This window comes from Squalius cephalus, assembly GCF_949319135.1.
Source record: "Squalius cephalus genome assembly, chromosome: 4".
Lineage (NCBI taxonomy): Eukaryota > Metazoa > Chordata > Actinopteri > Cypriniformes > Leuciscidae > Squalius > Squalius cephalus.
In genome coordinates this window covers 48,977,280-48,995,513 of record NC_137125.1, presented here as the reverse complement: position 1 = coordinate 48,995,513, position 18,234 = coordinate 48,977,280, and the positions used below count along the sequence as shown (strand labels likewise).

The following is an 18,234-nucleotide window of genomic DNA, read 5'->3' as shown; positions in this document are numbered from 1 at the left end:
TTCTCAGAAAAGACATCTGTCAGTGAAAGGCAATGATGGGCTCTCCGAAAAGTGAGGGAACAGAAAATGTGAGAGAAGAGATGCAAGATTGTGGTTGATTGGAGACTCTTTATCAATTCTAATGAATGTTTTATTATAACTGTAGGTACTGTATCTTACAACTCCTTTGAAATGCTATCAAGTTATTTTATCAGTAAATCTGAAATATGCACCCAATGTCCTTTTGTTTTTTGTACATTTGCTGTTACACTGTTTGATGGTACTTACACTTGAGTTCATTCATTGTTGGACAAAGCTGGGCTTTACGGAACATCTAAATGCCTTGTATCCTTTAATCACTTGCAAAGATATAAATGGACACATTTTTTTTAAACAGGTGGCAACGTAGGACACTGTATCCGCCAGACCTGATGTGGTGTCGTGCACGTCCAAACACAAAAAAACACGCGGAATAAAGACTGACTTCCGGCTACTTCCGGTATCCCGCTCGCGCGTTGTTGTTCGTTGCTTCGGTCAACTTCACGACAATCGTTCGCCGTTGGGTTTAACCGCTATTATGGTTTGAGTCAGTAACATAAGGCGTTGAGAGTTGACTAAAATACAAATATAGATTTATTCTAACTTTAAATAATGGAGATCCTTAACGTAGAGAGTCGCGAGGCGGGTGAGTATTTTTTAGCTTGTGAGTTAAATGCTAAGAGAGTGAAGCTAGCACAACCAATCCTATTAAAGTTAACGTTACTCACTCACACACCACAACTCAAAACACACTTGTTTATATTTTTTAAGAAGGGCCTGGTAAATGAAAGTTTTTATTTGTTATTTGCAATTATTGAAACTGTATTTATACAGTTAAAATACATTTTCTTATTATAGTTCTATTTATATTATTAATTACAAGTTGTATGTAGTCATTAAAATAAGATTTAAGTTGTTTTAGTCAAGTTTAATTCTTATATATATATATAGTTTTCAGCGTGAATGTAAAGTTTAAAGTTAACTTCTTCCTAAGAACAATAACTCTTTGAAACATACGACTTATACATTCGAATTTCAATTTAGTGCATCACAACAACTTTTTTCAGAAATATTAAGATCTTTTTATATTATCTACTGATAATATAACTCACTTTACATTTATCTGCACCATCTTTATTCCCCTGTTTTTTCCCTCAAGCTCTCCCTCTCTCTGCCCTGCGTCTGGTTGTGCCGCCTCTTCGGCTGATGTCAGCGTTTCTATGGCAGGTGATTCAACGTCGTAATGTGACACAGTATGGGAAGCTGGAGCAATTTGTGATGCTGGTAACAGAGACCGTTCCAGACATCATGAGTCGAAGTCTGGTTAATAAACTTATCTTTCACCTGCGTAAAAAGGTAAATCTTATTTGAGCAAAATCGAAATATATATATATATATATATATATATAGGAAGAGTTCAGATGCAAAAGCCTCTAAGTGCCATCTGAAATTTTCTTCTAGAATGATCATTTTCATAAAGCTTGTATATTTAAGTTAAGTAATTTCACTTAAATGACAATTAATAGGTAATTTGCATTGCCATTTAAGTGAAATTATTGAACTTAAATATACAAGCTTGATAAAAATGATCATTCTAAAAGAAAATTTCAGATGGCACTTCGACTAGAGGCTTTTGCATCTGAACTCTTCATATATATATATATATATATATATATATATATATATATACACACACACACACAGCACATGTAACGTGGGATTTTTTTCTTTTAGGTGATCTTGGAGCTTTGCCTGAAAGATAAAATGCCAGATCTGTGGGTCATTCAGGCACATCTCGATTCTCTTCGAAATCTCACACATAAGGTAATAGTTTTTTTTTTTTTTTTTTTTTTGTAATTGCACTAACCAAGTTGTTGCAAAAAAAATCAGTGTCTTGTTTCTTTGCTTTCAACTTGTTGCAGTGGAAAGATGTGGAAAGTCAAATCATCAATAACAAATTCATTAGAATGGTCCACGGCATTTTAGAGGACACAGAAAAGAAAGAGAATTTCATCCAGGTTAGTCTTTTGCTTCATCTTTCTGTGAAAACAATGTATAAATCATGCATGAAAATTGTTTTTTCCATGTTTCACCTCTGTTTCTCTGTCTTCAGCATGTCTTCCCTGTAGAATATGGTTCAGGATATGATGCCGTATTACAGAGCCTTGCATGGGAGTTCCTATCTCGAGTGGAAGATCTGCTGCCAGTACCCAACCTTAAAGAGGTGTGTCCTCATTCAAAGATTGCATAATGCATTATACATTGTTAAATTCAAGGTAACTCTGATCTGAAATCTGATGACTTTCTCAGACAGCCTCACGGCTTTGTGGTGGCCTCTCGATGATGGAGGAGATTGTGCAGCCACTCTCAGATCCAGTGGAGATTAAGGATGTGCTCCAGCACTTCAAAACCAGAAGATTGCATGCAAAAAACAATGAGCACTCTCCGGGAGTTATCACTGAAAGTGAGCTTTACTGTTGCTACTGTACCACATTTGTTGGCATGTATTGAATAACTGAATTAAACACTGAGATATTTAATTGATATAAAACTTTATTATTTTAAAGGTGCAGTAAGCGATTTCTGAGAAACACTGTTGATATTTGCAATTTGCAAAATGCACAAACACGCAATCTAAGAGTGGATGTCTCTTTATCATAGCTGAAGCAATGCAAAATAATGCTTCAATGACACTCAAAACTGTCCTGTTACTATAGCCAACATTACAACAACAGCATATCTTAGTTCTGTAAAACATAGCAAAACCAATGTTACTCACAAATGAAGTAGAAACAATGCAACCTTGGCGTCCCGCTCAGGTCTCTCCAGCTCTGAAAAGCTTTTCCAATATGAAATTGGGTCATAAAGCATAACCTGTCTTTTTCCAGTGATATTTCTCTGAACTTTTCTATTTTATGTCTCTCAACCATCTCTCTTTCTACAGTCTTTCTTCAAATCTCCCTCTTGCTCTCTCTCTTCTCCTCCCATCGTGAATGTATTCGCCCCCTACTGCTGATTGGCTAGTGTGTTGTGGTGCTCGGTCCGATCCACTTTCAACAGCATTTCTCAGACATTGCTTACTGCACCTTTAACTTTAATTGTGTCCTGAACATGTTTTTATGAGATATATCCACAAACACAATAAAGTTGTATTAGTTAGGTATTATTAGAAAATATTCAAATGATGCTTTAACAAGGAGTTTTTTTCTTTTGGTCTGTACAGTGTCCATCCCTTCTACAGCTGAAGTAGTTTGTTTGCCTCATCCAATCGTACAAGAAACAGTCTCGCCTGCCTTTACCATTGAAGACGAGGAACCCCCCACTTCCATTGCTCAAGAGACAATTATCGTTGAATCAGAAGGCACAGAGAACCAATCAGAATCTGATCACGCGGCCATTGCCATAATGAGCCCGTCTCAGAGTTACACAGAAGAGGCTGAGCCTTTAGCTGACAGCGAGGAGTTCACAGCGATAGCTGACACTGAAGAAGCAGAGGATGGTTTACAGCAAGAAGAGGCACTTTGTGAAGAGAAAGACTCAGGCATCTGTGAAGTCCAGCAGATCTACCTCACCGCAGATGGCTCTGCCGTGGTGGTGTCAGAGTTTGAGAACGAGGGAGAGGAGACGACTCAACTGCAGTTCCTAGAACAATCCGAGATGGTGGAAACGTCTGGTGTGAGGCAAGTCAGCTTAGAGCAGTGGATCTCAGAATTAACTGGAAAGGGCGTCTCACTACCAGTTTTGCCTCCAACTCCTGTTGAGATTGTGAGGGAGGAGACGATCTACGTTCCTGTCATAGAAAGACCACCATCTGTAAAGTCCATCATTCACAGAAAGAGCAGTCCACCTCGAGCCGCTCTCTCCAAAAAGACAGCGGCCGCTCCTTCTGAGTCCCAGACAATGCAGGAAGAGAAAAGACACACGTGTCCCGAGTGTCACAAAGAGTTCCGTTTCGAGTGCTTGCTGAGGAATCACATGCGCACACACACTGGCGAGCGGCCGTTCCAGTGTTCAGACTGTGGCAAAAGTTTCAGGTGTCTCAGCTTCCTGACCAATCACATCAAAACACACTCGCTTGCCAGACCTTTCAAATGCTCCCAGTGCGTCAAGACCTTCCGCAAAAAAGCGGACCTCATCAAGCACATCCGTGTGCACACTGGCGAAAAACCATACAAGTGTACCATCTGTGGAAAGAGCTTCTCCCAGGGCTCATACTTGAAGATTCACCGCGAATGCCACACCTCAGAGAACCTGCACCAGTGTCCTCACTGCGAAAAGAGCTTCCCGACGGCATTTAAGCTGTCCATCCACGTCCGTTACCATTCCATGGAGCGCTCATATCAGTGTAACCAATGCGGGAAGAGTTTCATCTATGCCAGCCTCCTCCGAAGACACAAAGGTTATCATGCAGGAGAGCGCCAGTACTTGTGTTCAATCTGCGGCAAGTCCTTCGTCTACATGTTCGACTTGAAGAAGCACCAGCGCAACCACGAGAGACCCCGGCTCAAGATCCCGTGCACCCTTTGTCACAAGACGTTTGCTGGACCTGAGATGCTAAGGTGCCACCTGCGCATACACACCGGAGAACGCCCGTTCCGTTGCAAGATTTGTGGAAAAGCCTTCTCTCAGATCGGGAACATGAAGAGACATGAACGTGTGCACACGGGCGAGCGGCCGTTCACCTGTGAAAGATGTGGAAAGACTTACAAGCACTCGTCTCACCTGAAGAACCACATGCTCAGCCACACAGGTGAGCGGCCGTGGCAGTGCTCTCATTGCGGGAGGAGCTTTAAGTTCGCTGGGCCTCTGAAGAAGCATGAGAGAATTCACCTGAGCGAGCGAGGTAATCGCAGAAGAAACTACGACCAAACCCGTGGCCGTGTAAAACTAGAACCCAAAAGCCCTTGACTGAACATGCGAATATGCAGATTTAAAATGACTAGTTAATTTCATATCAGCTGATCATTACTTTAAAAAGGTAATGTTTTGTTTTCCAAACCATGCTTGTTTATGCAACCCATATTTGAAACTGCACATGGAAATACTTTATAAATTCGTACTTTACATAGTTGGCATCATTGCCATTGTGATGTCTGAATCATGCTGGTCAAGTCATTTCAACAAACAAACAAATAAATAATCTGTTTATTGCACAGTAAAACGCCTAAGAACAGAATCAATGTGGGATTTAAAACACTCACAAAAAAAAAAAAAAAAAAACACAAAAAAAATTCTAAATGGTTGTCCACCTTGGACAGTTTAGAAGCATATTGGATAAACCCACTCCAGAATATTGTCTGGAAGAGCTGTAACAATAACACTGTCCACTCTTTCACCATCATTGAGCAATGCAATGTGTATTTGTTCACAAACTTCCTTTACTGACTCTGATCTTAATGGTTAGTTCAACAAAAAAAAACAAAAAAAAATCTCATCAATTACTCACCTGTCGTTCATCTTCAAAAGACAAATGAAGATATTTTAATTAAATCAGATATTTCTGTCCCTCCATTGACATTCCGTGTAACTACAACTTTAACGCTACAAAAAGTTCATAAATCGTAAAACGAATCCATATGAATCCATCGTATTAGTCCACATTTTCTGAAGAAACTCGATTGCTTTATATGATGAACAGATTTAATTTAGGCTTTTATTTACTATTGAACTTTTTGAAATGTCAAAGCGGTAGTTGCGTAGCTGTCAACAGAAGGACAGAAATCTCATTTGAATAAAATATCTTCATTTGTGTTTTGAAGATGAAGGAAAATCTTAACAGGTTTGGAACGACATGAGGGTGAGTAAATTATCACAGAATTTTCATTTAATCCTTTAATTTGGCTAATGCCAATACACAATGGGTACACACTTTAATGGAGATTGAGATTTAGGCAATGACCTTTGGCATCATCATCCTGTGTAACAGTAACTTACATTTGTATAATATATATATATATTAAAATTTGTTAAATCTAGCAAATATAATTTAAAAGCAGATGCTTTTGTACAAAATGGAAATTCTTTTCAGTGTTCTTTTTTCATGTAGCACAAATTTGTTTCTTTTTATGATACAAATATACAATACAAATCCATTTTCTGGAAGTTTCTTTTTTGGAAAGATTATGCATTCAGATGAGAAATCAGTCTGCACCAGGAAGAATTCCATCCAGTTATTTCATTATGTTCTAAAATACATAAGACAAGGGCTATTTGTTACAAATTCAGACTTGTTTTTTTCTAATTCCGGTTACTACTTACCATTAATTGTTCAGTAATAGACCCGTGGCTTCAGGATGCCGTTCGCATCTTGCTATGCAAATCCAAGACTGCCATCCCAGTCCCACACTATTGAAGCTGCCAAGCAGCTGAGACTAATTACATTTCAGTGTTAGATTTTACCCTGTGAAAACGTGTGATCAACTGAGACCACATGACAACAGCACCATTAGGCAAATGTCTTTCAGATGTACATGCATATGAATGCAGAGTTCAGAGAGAACCTGAACATATAAGGTCCTGTATTTCTGTTGCTTGATAGTGGAAGTTCTTGCTTAGATTTCAGACGATTAAAGGTTTGTGTGTGTCCTTAATCCATCCTCCACAGTCCACATGACAGAAAATACCTCTGTCAGATCTGATTTATATTCCTAAGCTTAGATATACAGGAGAATTTGAGTCTTGCTCTCCCTCCAGAGGTAATTCAGGGACACAAGTGTAGCGTGGTCAGGTTTATCACCAACAAGTAAAATGTGTTTTTCTCAAACATGCACTAGCGTTCAAAGTTTTTAAATAAGTCTGAAATGAGGATGCATTTTCTTTCACGAAAAATATTCTAAAAAGTGTAATATTGTGAAATATTAAAATGTAAAATTGTTTTCTATTATTTGAAGATATTTTTCAATGTAATTTATTCCTGTGATACAAAGCTTCACTGTCACATGATCCTCTAGAAATCATTCTAATATGCTGATTATTATCAATGTTGAAAACAGTTGTGCTGCTATTTTTGTGGAAACTGGGATCATTTTTTCCCAGGATTCTCTGATGAGTAGAAAATTCAAAAGAACAGCATTTGTTTAAAATAGAAATCATTGTCTATACTGTCATTTTTGACTAATTTAATGTGTCATTGTTGAATGAGACTATTCAGTTTTTTCAAAAAGAATCGTTAAGACCCAAAACTTTTGAACGGTAGTGTACATTTCCTGGTAAAAAAATGTTTTGCATATACACTTGACATAATAAAAGTGAAATATGTACATTTTCAATGTTAAAATACCTTCTCCTCATTCTCCATTTGTAGTTTGATGCCTCTAAACTGTGTGCACATTATTTTTGCTGTTCCTTTAGGATCAAATCAGGACATTTTTGCAGTTCAGAATCACCTGAGCTCTGGGCTTTTGCAGACCTGCTAGGGTTTTTTCTCCCAACTGTCTCTGGCTCCTGAGCCGTGGTGGTTTCAGTCTCATCTAGAGGGTACTTCTCAAATATTTTATTTAGCTGCTTGAAGAACTTCCACTCCACCTGCTCCCCTTCATTTCTATGGGTTGAGAAAATAAAAATATATATATATATATATATACGTAATTCTTACATTTAATTAGTATATTTTAATATTCCATTTTTGAGGTCAAAGTTGTTGTATCTACCTGTAATTATCAAGACACTGGCGGTAACTGGCCTTCAGTCTTTTAATCCTGGAGCGACACTGTTCGTCTGTCCTGCTGTAGCCCTTCTCGGCCATGACCAGTGCGATCTGCTGGAAAACAGGTTTGCGTTTGACGCAACCTTTCAGCCTCTCCTGGATAGGGTCGCTCCCCCAGATGGATATAAGTGTGTGTGTCTCACTGTCACCCCATGCCAGCTTCGGCCCTTCCACAGTCGGAGGTTTGGAGAGAGCTAAAGAGTCTGGACACGCAAACACATTTCACAGGTCTACAAATTACAGATCTTCACAAATTATATTCAAACTTTTTGATGTCAAGAAGAACTTATATAGAGATCCCAGTTAGAAAGGGAGACTATGGCTACATCTACATTAATCCGGATACATTTGAAAACGCATCTTGTACCTTCCATCCACACTGAGATCGCGGCCAAGGCATTTTAAAGATGCTCGCCAAACTGGATACATTTCAAAATGCCTTTTCTGTGTTGACTGTGAAAATGGAGGTACGATGACACGTTTATACTAGTATGCCTGCTATGTGCTAAAAATAAATGTTCACTCTTTCCCCACCATTGATGGAAATTTCCGTAATTTGTGAGACAACGCTTCCCCACCATTGATGTAATTTTTCGGCTTTCCGTGTTGCATTGTTTTCACTGTTATACGATAGGGGGCGCGATTACAGATCTTCTGAAAGAGTACTAAATCTCCAGATCAAAAGACATGTGAAGAAGAAGCAGAAACAAACGATAGCATATGTAAGCAAATGTATATGCAAAATAACGCTATCATCAACATTAAACAGCATATAAATTAAAACAGAATGAAATGTCGACCCAGGAAGTGTTATAGGACTGTGCAAGCTTTGGGGGTGTTGATATATGAGATCTACCCAATTTATGTTTTGATCATCGTTCTGAATCTGATCCGGACATAGTCTTTGAAAAAAAAAAAAAATCAAAATAAGTGTTTTTCTTAGCTTTTTGCTCAAAATGTTGCTTTTATATGAAACTTACCCACATTCAAGTGTGGATAAAAAGCTAGAATAAAACACATTTTACACACTGTTTAAAAGCAGAGACTCTGTTCTTTCTTTTGATATATTGCATGTTCAGATTTTTATACAACAAAATATTCTGGTGTTCACACATTAGCAATAAAAAATAGTGATTAATACATGGAAATTCTGACATATAGCCCCTTTAAGCTTTTTCCAACATTTCAGCTTGGACAAGAAACTTTTGGAAAACACTAGTGTGGACAAAGCATTTTGAAACTAAAAAGTTTTCAAATGTATCTGGATTAATGTAGATGTGGCCTATATTTAGATTTATTAGATTAAAAAAAGAAAAGAAAATAATTTGCATGACCAATTTTCAGACTGATACCTGAATCAGAATCAGTTATGGATTCCAGCTCACTGATGTCCTGGTCATCAGATGTTCTGTCCTTTAAAATAATCTGCTCCAGTTGATCATAGAATTTACACTCCTCCCTGCTGAAAAACACATTAAAAAGTAGAAACAGTATTGAAAATAGTATACCTCTATGTTCACAATAGCACACACTATGCATTTATGCTGTGCAGTAAACAGGACACAACTATTGAATTCTGAACATAACCTTTAAGAACTAGTCATCACAGACTTCAACTCACTCACCCATCGTAGTAAAACTGAGACTTGAGTCTTTTTACACGCGAGTGGCATTGGACACCCGTTCTGTTGAAACCCAGTGTCATCATTCTCTTTGAAATATATCTGTATATGTGCCTGTTTTTCGGGCAGGACATGAGGCTGTGTTGCACACGGTCATCACCCCAGATATCCAGCAGGGCCTGCGTCTCCCGGTCGGACCAGGTCATCTTCCTGCCTGATTCAGATACGGCTACCATGGCTGCCTGCTGGTATTCTGAGGAAGAACGAGTGGATGAAGAGTTTAGGTCAAAAGAGAGAAATAAGAAATAACATTTTGCTTAAAGAAAATTAAGCCTATTAAATATTTTTCATTGTGACAGTATTTTCAAGATAGAGGGAAAACAAAAATGTAGAAATCAATTATAACCTACTGCGCTATTTTAAAGGTTACTTATTTTGTTTTGGAGTCTCCTACAATTGGTTTAAATACATCTAAGGTAAAAAAATAAAATAAAAAAAAACCGTGAGTGAATGAGTGAACGAACGGACACACAACCTTCAAAGTCACAAACCTGCATCCTGATCATGTTCATCAAAGACATCCATGGAAAAGGCCTCATCACCCAGAACCTGCTCCAGTTTATCATAGTATTTACAATCTATATTCTCTATGCCACATCTAGATGAGAACAATATGGAGGACATTATTAAACCTCAGATAAAAAAAAAACACTTTAACTTTTCATCCATTTCATTTTCAAAGTCAACAAGCAAAAATAAAGCCAAACTCACTTTTTCCTTTCGTAACACTGTCGGAAATTCTTTGTCAGGTTCTTGATCTTCCATCTGCATTGCTCTGGTGTTTTGAAGAATCCCTGACTGTTCAGTTTCTCTGCTATATCAGCAAACACGTGACCGTTATGGACGGATCCTCTCAGGGCTTCCTGCACCTCATCTTCCGCCCAAATGTCTATTAGAGCCACAGTTTCAGAGTCTGACCAGGATGCTGTCTGGTCCACCCTGTTGCAGGTTTCTGACAGAAAGAAACAAGTTATTTTCAACTGGATTATTAGAAATGGGTATTAGGTATTATACAAAATCATTTTGGGGTATCTAGCAAAAACAAATATACCATAATATAAACCCTTAATTCTATGTATTATGTTATAAAATTACACATATCAAATTCACTTATCAAGAAATAAAATAATACACATTTCATATCTGGCACATAGATGTTTACAGAGGTACTATTATGCCCTTTTACAAAGTCTTGATTTTGTTTTTGGGTTCTACTAAAATAGGATTTCAAGCTTGAATGTTAAAAAAAACACATTATTTTCCCCATATTTGCCATTGTTGCAGCACCTCTCTTCCAGGTCTGTCAGTAACGCTCTGTTTAGTTCCTGTCTCTATGAAGCCCCTCCTTCTGAAAATCGCAATGTGCTCTGATTGGTCAGCTGGACCAGTGTGTTATGATTGGTCAATCGCTTCAAGCGTGTTGGGGAAATGTCCCGCCCCTTACCATAACTGCAAGTTTCAACTCACTACTAACTAACTCAACTAGGCTCAGCCCCTTTTTTCTGCGTATGCCTTGGGCGGGAATTATTTAAATGAGGAATATTGTGATGTGTTTGTTCCTGGAAGAAAACTCAAGAGTCCAATCGAGGCGTTTCAGGGAGTTCAGAAACAGTGCGCACTGATATAGAGAAGAACTCCCTTTGGAGTGATTATTCGCTTTGTAACTTTGCAGACCTTTTCCATGCTCAAACAGCAACATTACACACTAAAGAAGGTTGAACATGTAAAAAAGCATTATAGGACCCCTTTAATAAAAGTACCTGATTTCATGTCAATGTTGGGTTCATTATCTCCTGACACTTTTGATGAAGCATTCTTTTGGAAAATGTGTTCCATCAGGTCATAGAACTTAAATTCTACACGTTCAGCTTCAGGTGAACTGCACAGAAAAAAAACACACACACACTGAAATTATATGCACATTCCATTAAAAATGATATTTAGTGCTCAGGCCATATTCACAAATAATGTGCTAATGTGATTGCTCTCTTATTTGGTGCTGAAAACATAAATGTCTCTTGAATACGGTCTGCCACTGACCTGATGCTGTCCCTGCACTGCCTGTAGCTGATTTTGAGTCGTTTGATTCTGGTATGGCACTGCTCAGCGGAGCGCAGGTATCCGTGAGCGTTCAGCTTCTCAGAGATCTCTGTGTAGATGGGGCCGTTGTGAGGGCAACGCTGAAGGTTCTGCTGGACCTGTTCATTTCCCCATAACTGGAGGAGAATCAGCGTCTCTGCATCGGACCAGGCGACCTTCTTTCTATCATCCATGCAGTTCATTGTGGTTTCTGTGTTGGGTGATCATAGGAGGACATGACACACATGTATTAGACATTTTTTGACTATTATATCAAGCTTAAAAATTTATAAATCCCCATCTATGCAAACTGAAATGGCTAGATCATCAAATCAAGCAGGATGTCTTCTTTGTGTTGAACATAAGTACAATACCATTCAAACTTTTAGGGTCCATGTGATTTTTTTAATGTTTATGGGAAAAGTGTCTTATGCTCACCAAGGCTGCATTTAATTGATAAAAAAAATACAGTAAAATTGTGAAATATTATTACAATTTAAATTAAATGTTTTCTATTTGAATATATTTTAAAATGTAATTTATTTCTGTGATGGTTGCCGTGATACATTTATTCAGTATTATTTGATGAACAGATCAAAAGAACAGCCTTTATTTGTAATATAAAATATCTTTACTGTCACATTTGATTTAATGTGTCCTTGCTGGAAAAAATAAATAATTCTTTCCAAAAAATTCTTACTGACCTCAAACATTAACAGAACACAAACAGCAGTGTATTACAAAACAATAGTCTACAGGAGAGTAACAGGAACGAACAGATACCTATTTCCTGGTATTTGTACACCTGGTATTCGATGTCCGTAGATTCCTCCTTTTTGATCTGTGATGAGCATGACTCTTCATTAGCCATAATTCTCTCCATCTGTTTATAGAATTTAAATTCAACTTGCTCTTTGCCCTCGGTGCTGCAAAAAGAATTAAAGAACAGCACTTTCAGTCATTTAAAATAATACAACAGTGCTCTGTAAATTCAATTATATTCACAAGATTCTCTCGTCAGCTGAGTTTTGCTTTTCCTCTATCAGGAATTTGTTAAAGGGTTGCTGTCATTAATTACTCACCCTCATGTCATTCCAAACCCATTTTTGATTAAATCTGAGAGCTTTCTGTCCCTCCATTGATAGCTGCGCAACTGACACTTTGATGCTTATAAAGAGATCATAACACTAATCCATATGAATTAAGCGGTTTAGTCCAAATTTTCTGATGAGACTCGATCGATCCATATGATGAACAGATTGAATTTAGGCTTTTATAGACTTTGGAACGACATGAGGGTAAGTAATTAATGAAAGAATTTTCATTTTGGGGTGAACTATCCCTTTAACAATGATGTCGAAGATGCTAAAGCACTCACTGTTTACTCTCGTGAGACTGTTTGAAGCACAGCTTCAGTCTTTTCACCCTACTCTGACATTGCTCTGCTGTTCGGACGTAACCGTGAGCGGCCATCTTTTTGGAGATCATGGCAAAGATGTGTCCGTTCTGGAGAACCCCTCGCAGCTCCCGCTGGGTTTTGTCTTCTCCCCAGATCCTGATGAGGGTTTGCGTCTCCAGGTCTGTCCATGGGATATTCCTGGTGCCTTGAGAGGGTGTAAGTGAAACTTTGATCAATAATACAGCAAGTCTAATATAGGTCATATATTATGCGCAGAACATTTGAGTACCCTCTAGTCCGACATGACCAAGAACATCCCAATCAGTGTCGTCTTCTGCCTGCTGTCCTGAGGATTCTTCTGGAATGGTGACATCATTAATACTTTCTTCCTGTTCTGTAGAGTCTTTACGGCAGAGAATTTTCTCCAGAACATTATAGAACTTCCATTCCGGTCTTTCTCCTCTCACACTGCCAAACAAACACAGATTCAGTTCAGTTATAATCAAAGAAAAGAAAAAAAAATCAGAATTCAGTTTTAAAGGTTTCTTACATTTCAAAGATTTATATACACTACGGTTTAAACGTTTGGGGTCAGTAGGGTTGCATTTATTTGATAAAAAAAAAAAAAACAGTAAACATTTTAATATTGTGAAATATCATTACAATTTAAAAGAAATGTTTTCTATTTGAATGTATTTTAAAATGTAATTTATTCCTGTGATGCAAAGCTGAATTTTCAGCAACATTATTTCATTAACAGTCTTCAGTGTCACATGTCGCGAGTAATCTCCCCCTCGCATTCGCCACGGTGCCACTGAGTGTAAAAACGCAAAAGGCGAAGCTTGAATTTCCAGGTATGTCCCTCTTTGGCTAATGTATTTTCAAGATGGAGGCGCAACATGGCTAGCGCCATTCGAGCGACTCGCTCGTATGTATTCTAAATGGCAGATTCTACGCTTACGAGAATACTTGATTAGTTGGTAGAAGTAATTACAAATTAATGAGCACATATCATTTTGAAAGAACAAAGTGTTTTTTGCTAAGAATTAACGGTAACACTTTATTTTACAGTGTCTTTGTTACATATGTTACATGTACTTACCATAGTAATAACAGTAAATTATGCATAATTACATGCAAATAGCCCTCAACCAAATCCTAATCTGACCCTAACCCTATAGTAAGTACATGTAGTTAATTAATATTACTCAGTACTTAAATCTATAATTACACTGTAACAATGACACCTTAAAATAAAGTGTAACCGAATCAACTTAAAAAATTACACAGTGTAGCTTTAAGAAACATTTCTTATGATAAATGTTAAAAACAGTTGTGGCCTCATATTTTTATGGAAACAGTGATATATTTTTTCAGGATCCTTTGATTAATAAAAAGTTCTAAAAAACAAAATTTATTTGAAATAGAATTTTTGTAACATTATGAAATGTTTCTTTACTGAAAGGTAAAAGATTTAATTTCTTAAATATATATATATATATTCTGATGGACCCCAAACTTTTAAAGTGTAGTGAATGTCATGTCTATGTCTTATGTAAAAAGATTTTTTTTCTTATTTTTTAACTATACACAAAGTTATTTGTTGCAAAAGTCAACATTAAATAACATTCACAATAATAACAATAAAACCTAAAACATTCATTAACGTAGGAAACAGAGGCTATTTTGATTTCATGTTAACTTCAAATCAGGGTTTTTATCATTAAATAAAACATTTATTTTAATTGAAATGAAACAAAATATAAAAATTAGCTAAAAAACTAAAGGAAAATTAGAAATATTGCCTTGATAATAAACTGAAAGTTTCAGTATAAGCACTAACATTATTTACTAGAAATACATAAAACCTAAAAATGTAAGTAAAATTAACATGAAAACTAAAAATATAAAAATAAAAGCTAGTTACATTAATAAACTATAACATAACTAAAACAAAACCTAAAATAACACTTTCTGAATTTACTCACATGTTTTCATGGCATTGTCGAAAGCTCATTTTTAAGCGCTTTATCCTGGTGTGACACTGCTCTGCTGTTCTGGTAAACCCTCTCTCGAACATCTTCTTAGAGATGAGGTTAAAAATGTGTCGGTTGCGGGCACAGTCTTTTAGACTCCGCTGGACGCTGTCTTTCCCCCATATGTCAATGAGGCAGAACGTTTCTTCCTCTGACCAAGGAACTTTTGAAGCATCAGAGGTCTGGTACGAAGACTCTTCTGGGTAAATAAAGCATGTAAATCAGCTCAGTTGCTCATATTATCATTATTGAACTAGATTTTTAGCAGTGCCAAAGTCATCTTCATGATGCTAAGGTGTTATGGGTAGAAACTAAAGTGTAATACTTTGCATGAAGCCTTAGCATGCACCACTAATAAATGAAAACTTAGATTTAAGTCTATTATGCCCTTTTACAAAGTCTTGATTTTGTTTTTTGGGCTCTACTATTTGAAACATTTTCAAGCAAGGAGGTTTTCATGCTTGAATGTTAAAAAAAAAACACCCTATTTTTTACATATTTGACATTGTTGCAGCTCCTCTCTTCCCAGTCTGTCAGTAACACTCTGCTTAGTTCAGAAACAGTGTGCACTGATATATAGAACTCCTCCCTTTGGAGTGAATTTGTAACTTTGCAGACATTTTTCATGCTCAAACAGCAACGTTACACACTAAAGAAAGTTGAAAGCATGAGAAAGCATAACAGGTCCTCTTTAAAATGAACTGACCTGTGTATGCCCCCAAATGATTGATAAATGTGAACTCTCTGGACACTTCTCCACTGTCGTCTCTTTTCCTTTTAGAGGATTTTTTCGAGTTTCTTTTGGTGTGTGTCTGATTCAGCTCTTCACCAATAGAGCTGTCATCATAACTGTTCCTCTTTTCTATAGATAGGGCACCCATGATTGGCCAGTTTTGATCATCATCATCCTCTTCATCTTCTCTCTCCTCTGTATCTATTTTGAATTTTCTCTTTTTAGATTTGCAGCTGGGCGTATCCAGATCAGTGTGGCAATCATCTTTGTCTCGACCATCTAAATCGGCTCCCGATTCAGACGGGTCGCCAGATTCTGTGTGATCGCTGGATATGACGACTCGAACCAGCGGAGGGAGAGATTGAGATGAAAATGTAAAGCTGTTATGAGCTGCAACAAAGAGACAAATTAAACCTCAAATTAAAAATCCAGGTGTCGGGTGGACATGATACATAAGTAAGAAAACTGAACAAAAATGCTTCTGGGGAAGTAATTAACTGAAAGTAGTAGGGCAGAATACATAAATGTTCAAATTAAGTGCTTTGTTGCATTTTTTATGGAGTTTTTAAAGTTTAGTTACCGTCACCTTAATGAAACTGTCCTTTTGTAATTCCGGTTTCATTGGTGAAACTGTTCTATTGTCATTTTAACTGCATAAGCCATTTGATTTACAACTGCAAACACAGATGCAACTGACTGAAACCGTCAAAGTTGTTTCTTGCATTCACATAATGCAAATGCATCTGATAAAATCTTTCACATAGATATGACATTGTTTAACGTAAAAACTTCTACCATTGTCCTGAAGATTTCCATTAGCTCTGTGCCGTTCAAGCAGGGTCTTTATTTGCTTTGGGACCAAAACTGAATGAATGCATTCCTCCAGAACAGATGGACAGGCCCTGAGCCAAGAGACCGTCTGAGGAACAAAATCAAACCAACGGTAAGAGAAATAACACAGTGAGCATCTTTACTGATGTTTCTTGATGTACCTGTGAAAGGTCTGGGACTGAAATCATCCGGTCCAGCTGTAGGAGGAAGTCTTCCATAAGTTCTTGTAGGGTTTTGTCAAACTTGGGTCCGTATTCATCAGGGAAAGTGTTCTATTAATTGCAATGGGTTGGGAAAAAAATTATTTCATGGCACGGGAAGAAAAACAGCAAAAACCAAGTGAGTTGTGTGACCGTGTTTATGTGTTTGTAACCTGGAAGAAATGCTCCCTCTCTTCGGGGTTGCTGATAAGGGTCCGAATGAGGTCCGAGAAGCAAGCCTCAGATTCCTCCATGTCTTCATCAACAACCTGCAGAAATATGCTTGAATTTTAATCTAAGCACAACCGTGATGTTTCAAGCAGACAACATGCGTTGTCAACAACCTCCAGATGTGGATGATTTGACCTCACTGACCTCATCACTGTTGACACAAGGAGCACGGATTCGATCTATGTGAAGCTGAATTTCTTCCAGGTCGACCTGATGTTGACCACGACATAGCTCCAGAAGACGCTGTGCAAAATAACAGATACAGTACAGGAACCAAATGAAAAGCTATTCATCTTTTACATGTTGGATCCTAAATGTTATCTGTTTTTGTGTACTGTGACATTTCGTACCCTTGCTCTTAATCCAAGTATAAGCTGAGCTCTTTGATGGTCATTTAGAAGCTCTGGCACAGTCTCTGTCACCATGATTACAAACTCCTCCAGCATCCTATAGTGCTTCACCTGTCTCTGTTCTGTCACCTGCCACATGGCTGCAGACAGTAACCTCAAGGGTGGAACCATGAAGCTAATCAATGAAAGAGGGTCTGATAAAAAAAAATAAAAAAAATAAAAATAAAAAAAACAAGACCATTAGGAACCTTTTTTGACTTGATAGTCTGGATTTAAATTAGCCTATCTTATAATTGCATTGCCATTTTAAAATAAATAATTATAATCTATTCCAAAAAGACATAGGATAAGAAATTACTCACCTTCGATTTTTGTCCACAGAGCTTCCATTGTTTACAACTTCAATCAACTTTAAACAATCTCGAAATTAATATTTTAAAAAGCAGTGTAACATGATTTAGAAGAAAGGCGCTATAAAACGGAATACTTTTTAATTTCGATGTGCTTTCCACCTGACCATTTCGTTCGTTTCAAAACACTGGACTGAACGACACAGATTCCGGTCTAATCCGCTTTGGTCTGGTCTACAGTGTAGTTCGAGTTCTCCCTCTGGTGGTGCAAAACCACATTATGCTAGTTTTGAACAGGCCATCTCACAAACCCAGCTTCCAAACCATTCTTTCGACTCGCGATTATTTTGTATGCTTTTTACTGTTAATATGGTTTCATCTAGACTGGTCTGGGACAAGGACTTCAGCAACATTCTGGATTTATGTTGATATTTTAAAAATGGAAAAACTGAGGGGCTTTTATTATGAAGGATGTGGCCATGGATTTAGCTCATGAATACTTAATTTTGTCATACCAACGTTGCTTTGGTAACCTTCCTGGAGTTTCGATCACGTGTTCTTATTAATATTCATAAGCCACACGTCAACGCCTGCCATTGGCGAACGTAGCGTTACGTAAT

General features: G+C 37.4%; 2 protein-coding genes across 3 annotated transcripts; one reads left to right on the top strand and one right to left on the bottom strand.

Annotated features, from left to right (window-relative positions):
* Window positions 1–480: 480 nt before the first annotated feature.
* Window positions 481–7,316, top strand: LOC307156875 (uncharacterized protein). Its single transcript, XM_079868575.1, has 7 exons — window positions 481–664; window positions 1,178–1,374; window positions 1,753–1,842; window positions 1,941–2,036; window positions 2,132–2,242; window positions 2,329–2,482; window positions 3,242–7,316. Exons 1-7 carry the CDS (start codon window positions 631–633, stop codon window positions 4,924–4,926), a joined length of 2,367 nt encoding a protein of 788 aa, XP_079724701.1. The 5' UTR covers window positions 481–630; the 3' UTR covers window positions 4,927–7,316.
* Window positions 7,317–7,347: 31 nt separating this feature from the next.
* Window positions 7,348–17,937, bottom strand: LOC307156872 (uncharacterized protein; the record flags this gene model as incomplete). Of its 2 annotated transcripts, none has more annotated exons than XM_079868568.1 (19): window positions 17,627–17,937; window positions 17,265–17,458; window positions 17,059–17,157; window positions 16,857–16,952; window positions 16,645–16,755; window positions 16,448–16,571; window positions 15,626–16,042; window positions 14,872–15,118; window positions 13,173–13,351; window positions 12,863–13,088; window positions 12,268–12,410; window positions 11,446–11,695; window positions 11,166–11,284; window positions 10,117–10,357; window positions 9,897–10,003; window positions 9,349–9,598; window positions 9,076–9,182; window positions 7,668–7,926; window positions 7,348–7,558 (listed from the first exon to the last, which is right to left on the bottom strand). In XM_079868568.1, exons 1-19 carry the CDS (start codon window positions 17,652–17,654, stop codon window positions 7,348–7,350), a joined length of 3,408 nt encoding a protein of 1,135 aa, XP_079724694.1. In that variant the 5' UTR covers window positions 17,655–17,937. The 2 variants fall into 2 exon arrangements, with proteins under 2 accessions (XP_079724694.1, XP_079724693.1); XM_079868567.1 differs by having other exon boundaries at window positions 9,076–9,185; window positions 17,627–17,936.
* Between the last annotated feature and the right edge of the window lie 297 nt (window positions 17,938–18,234).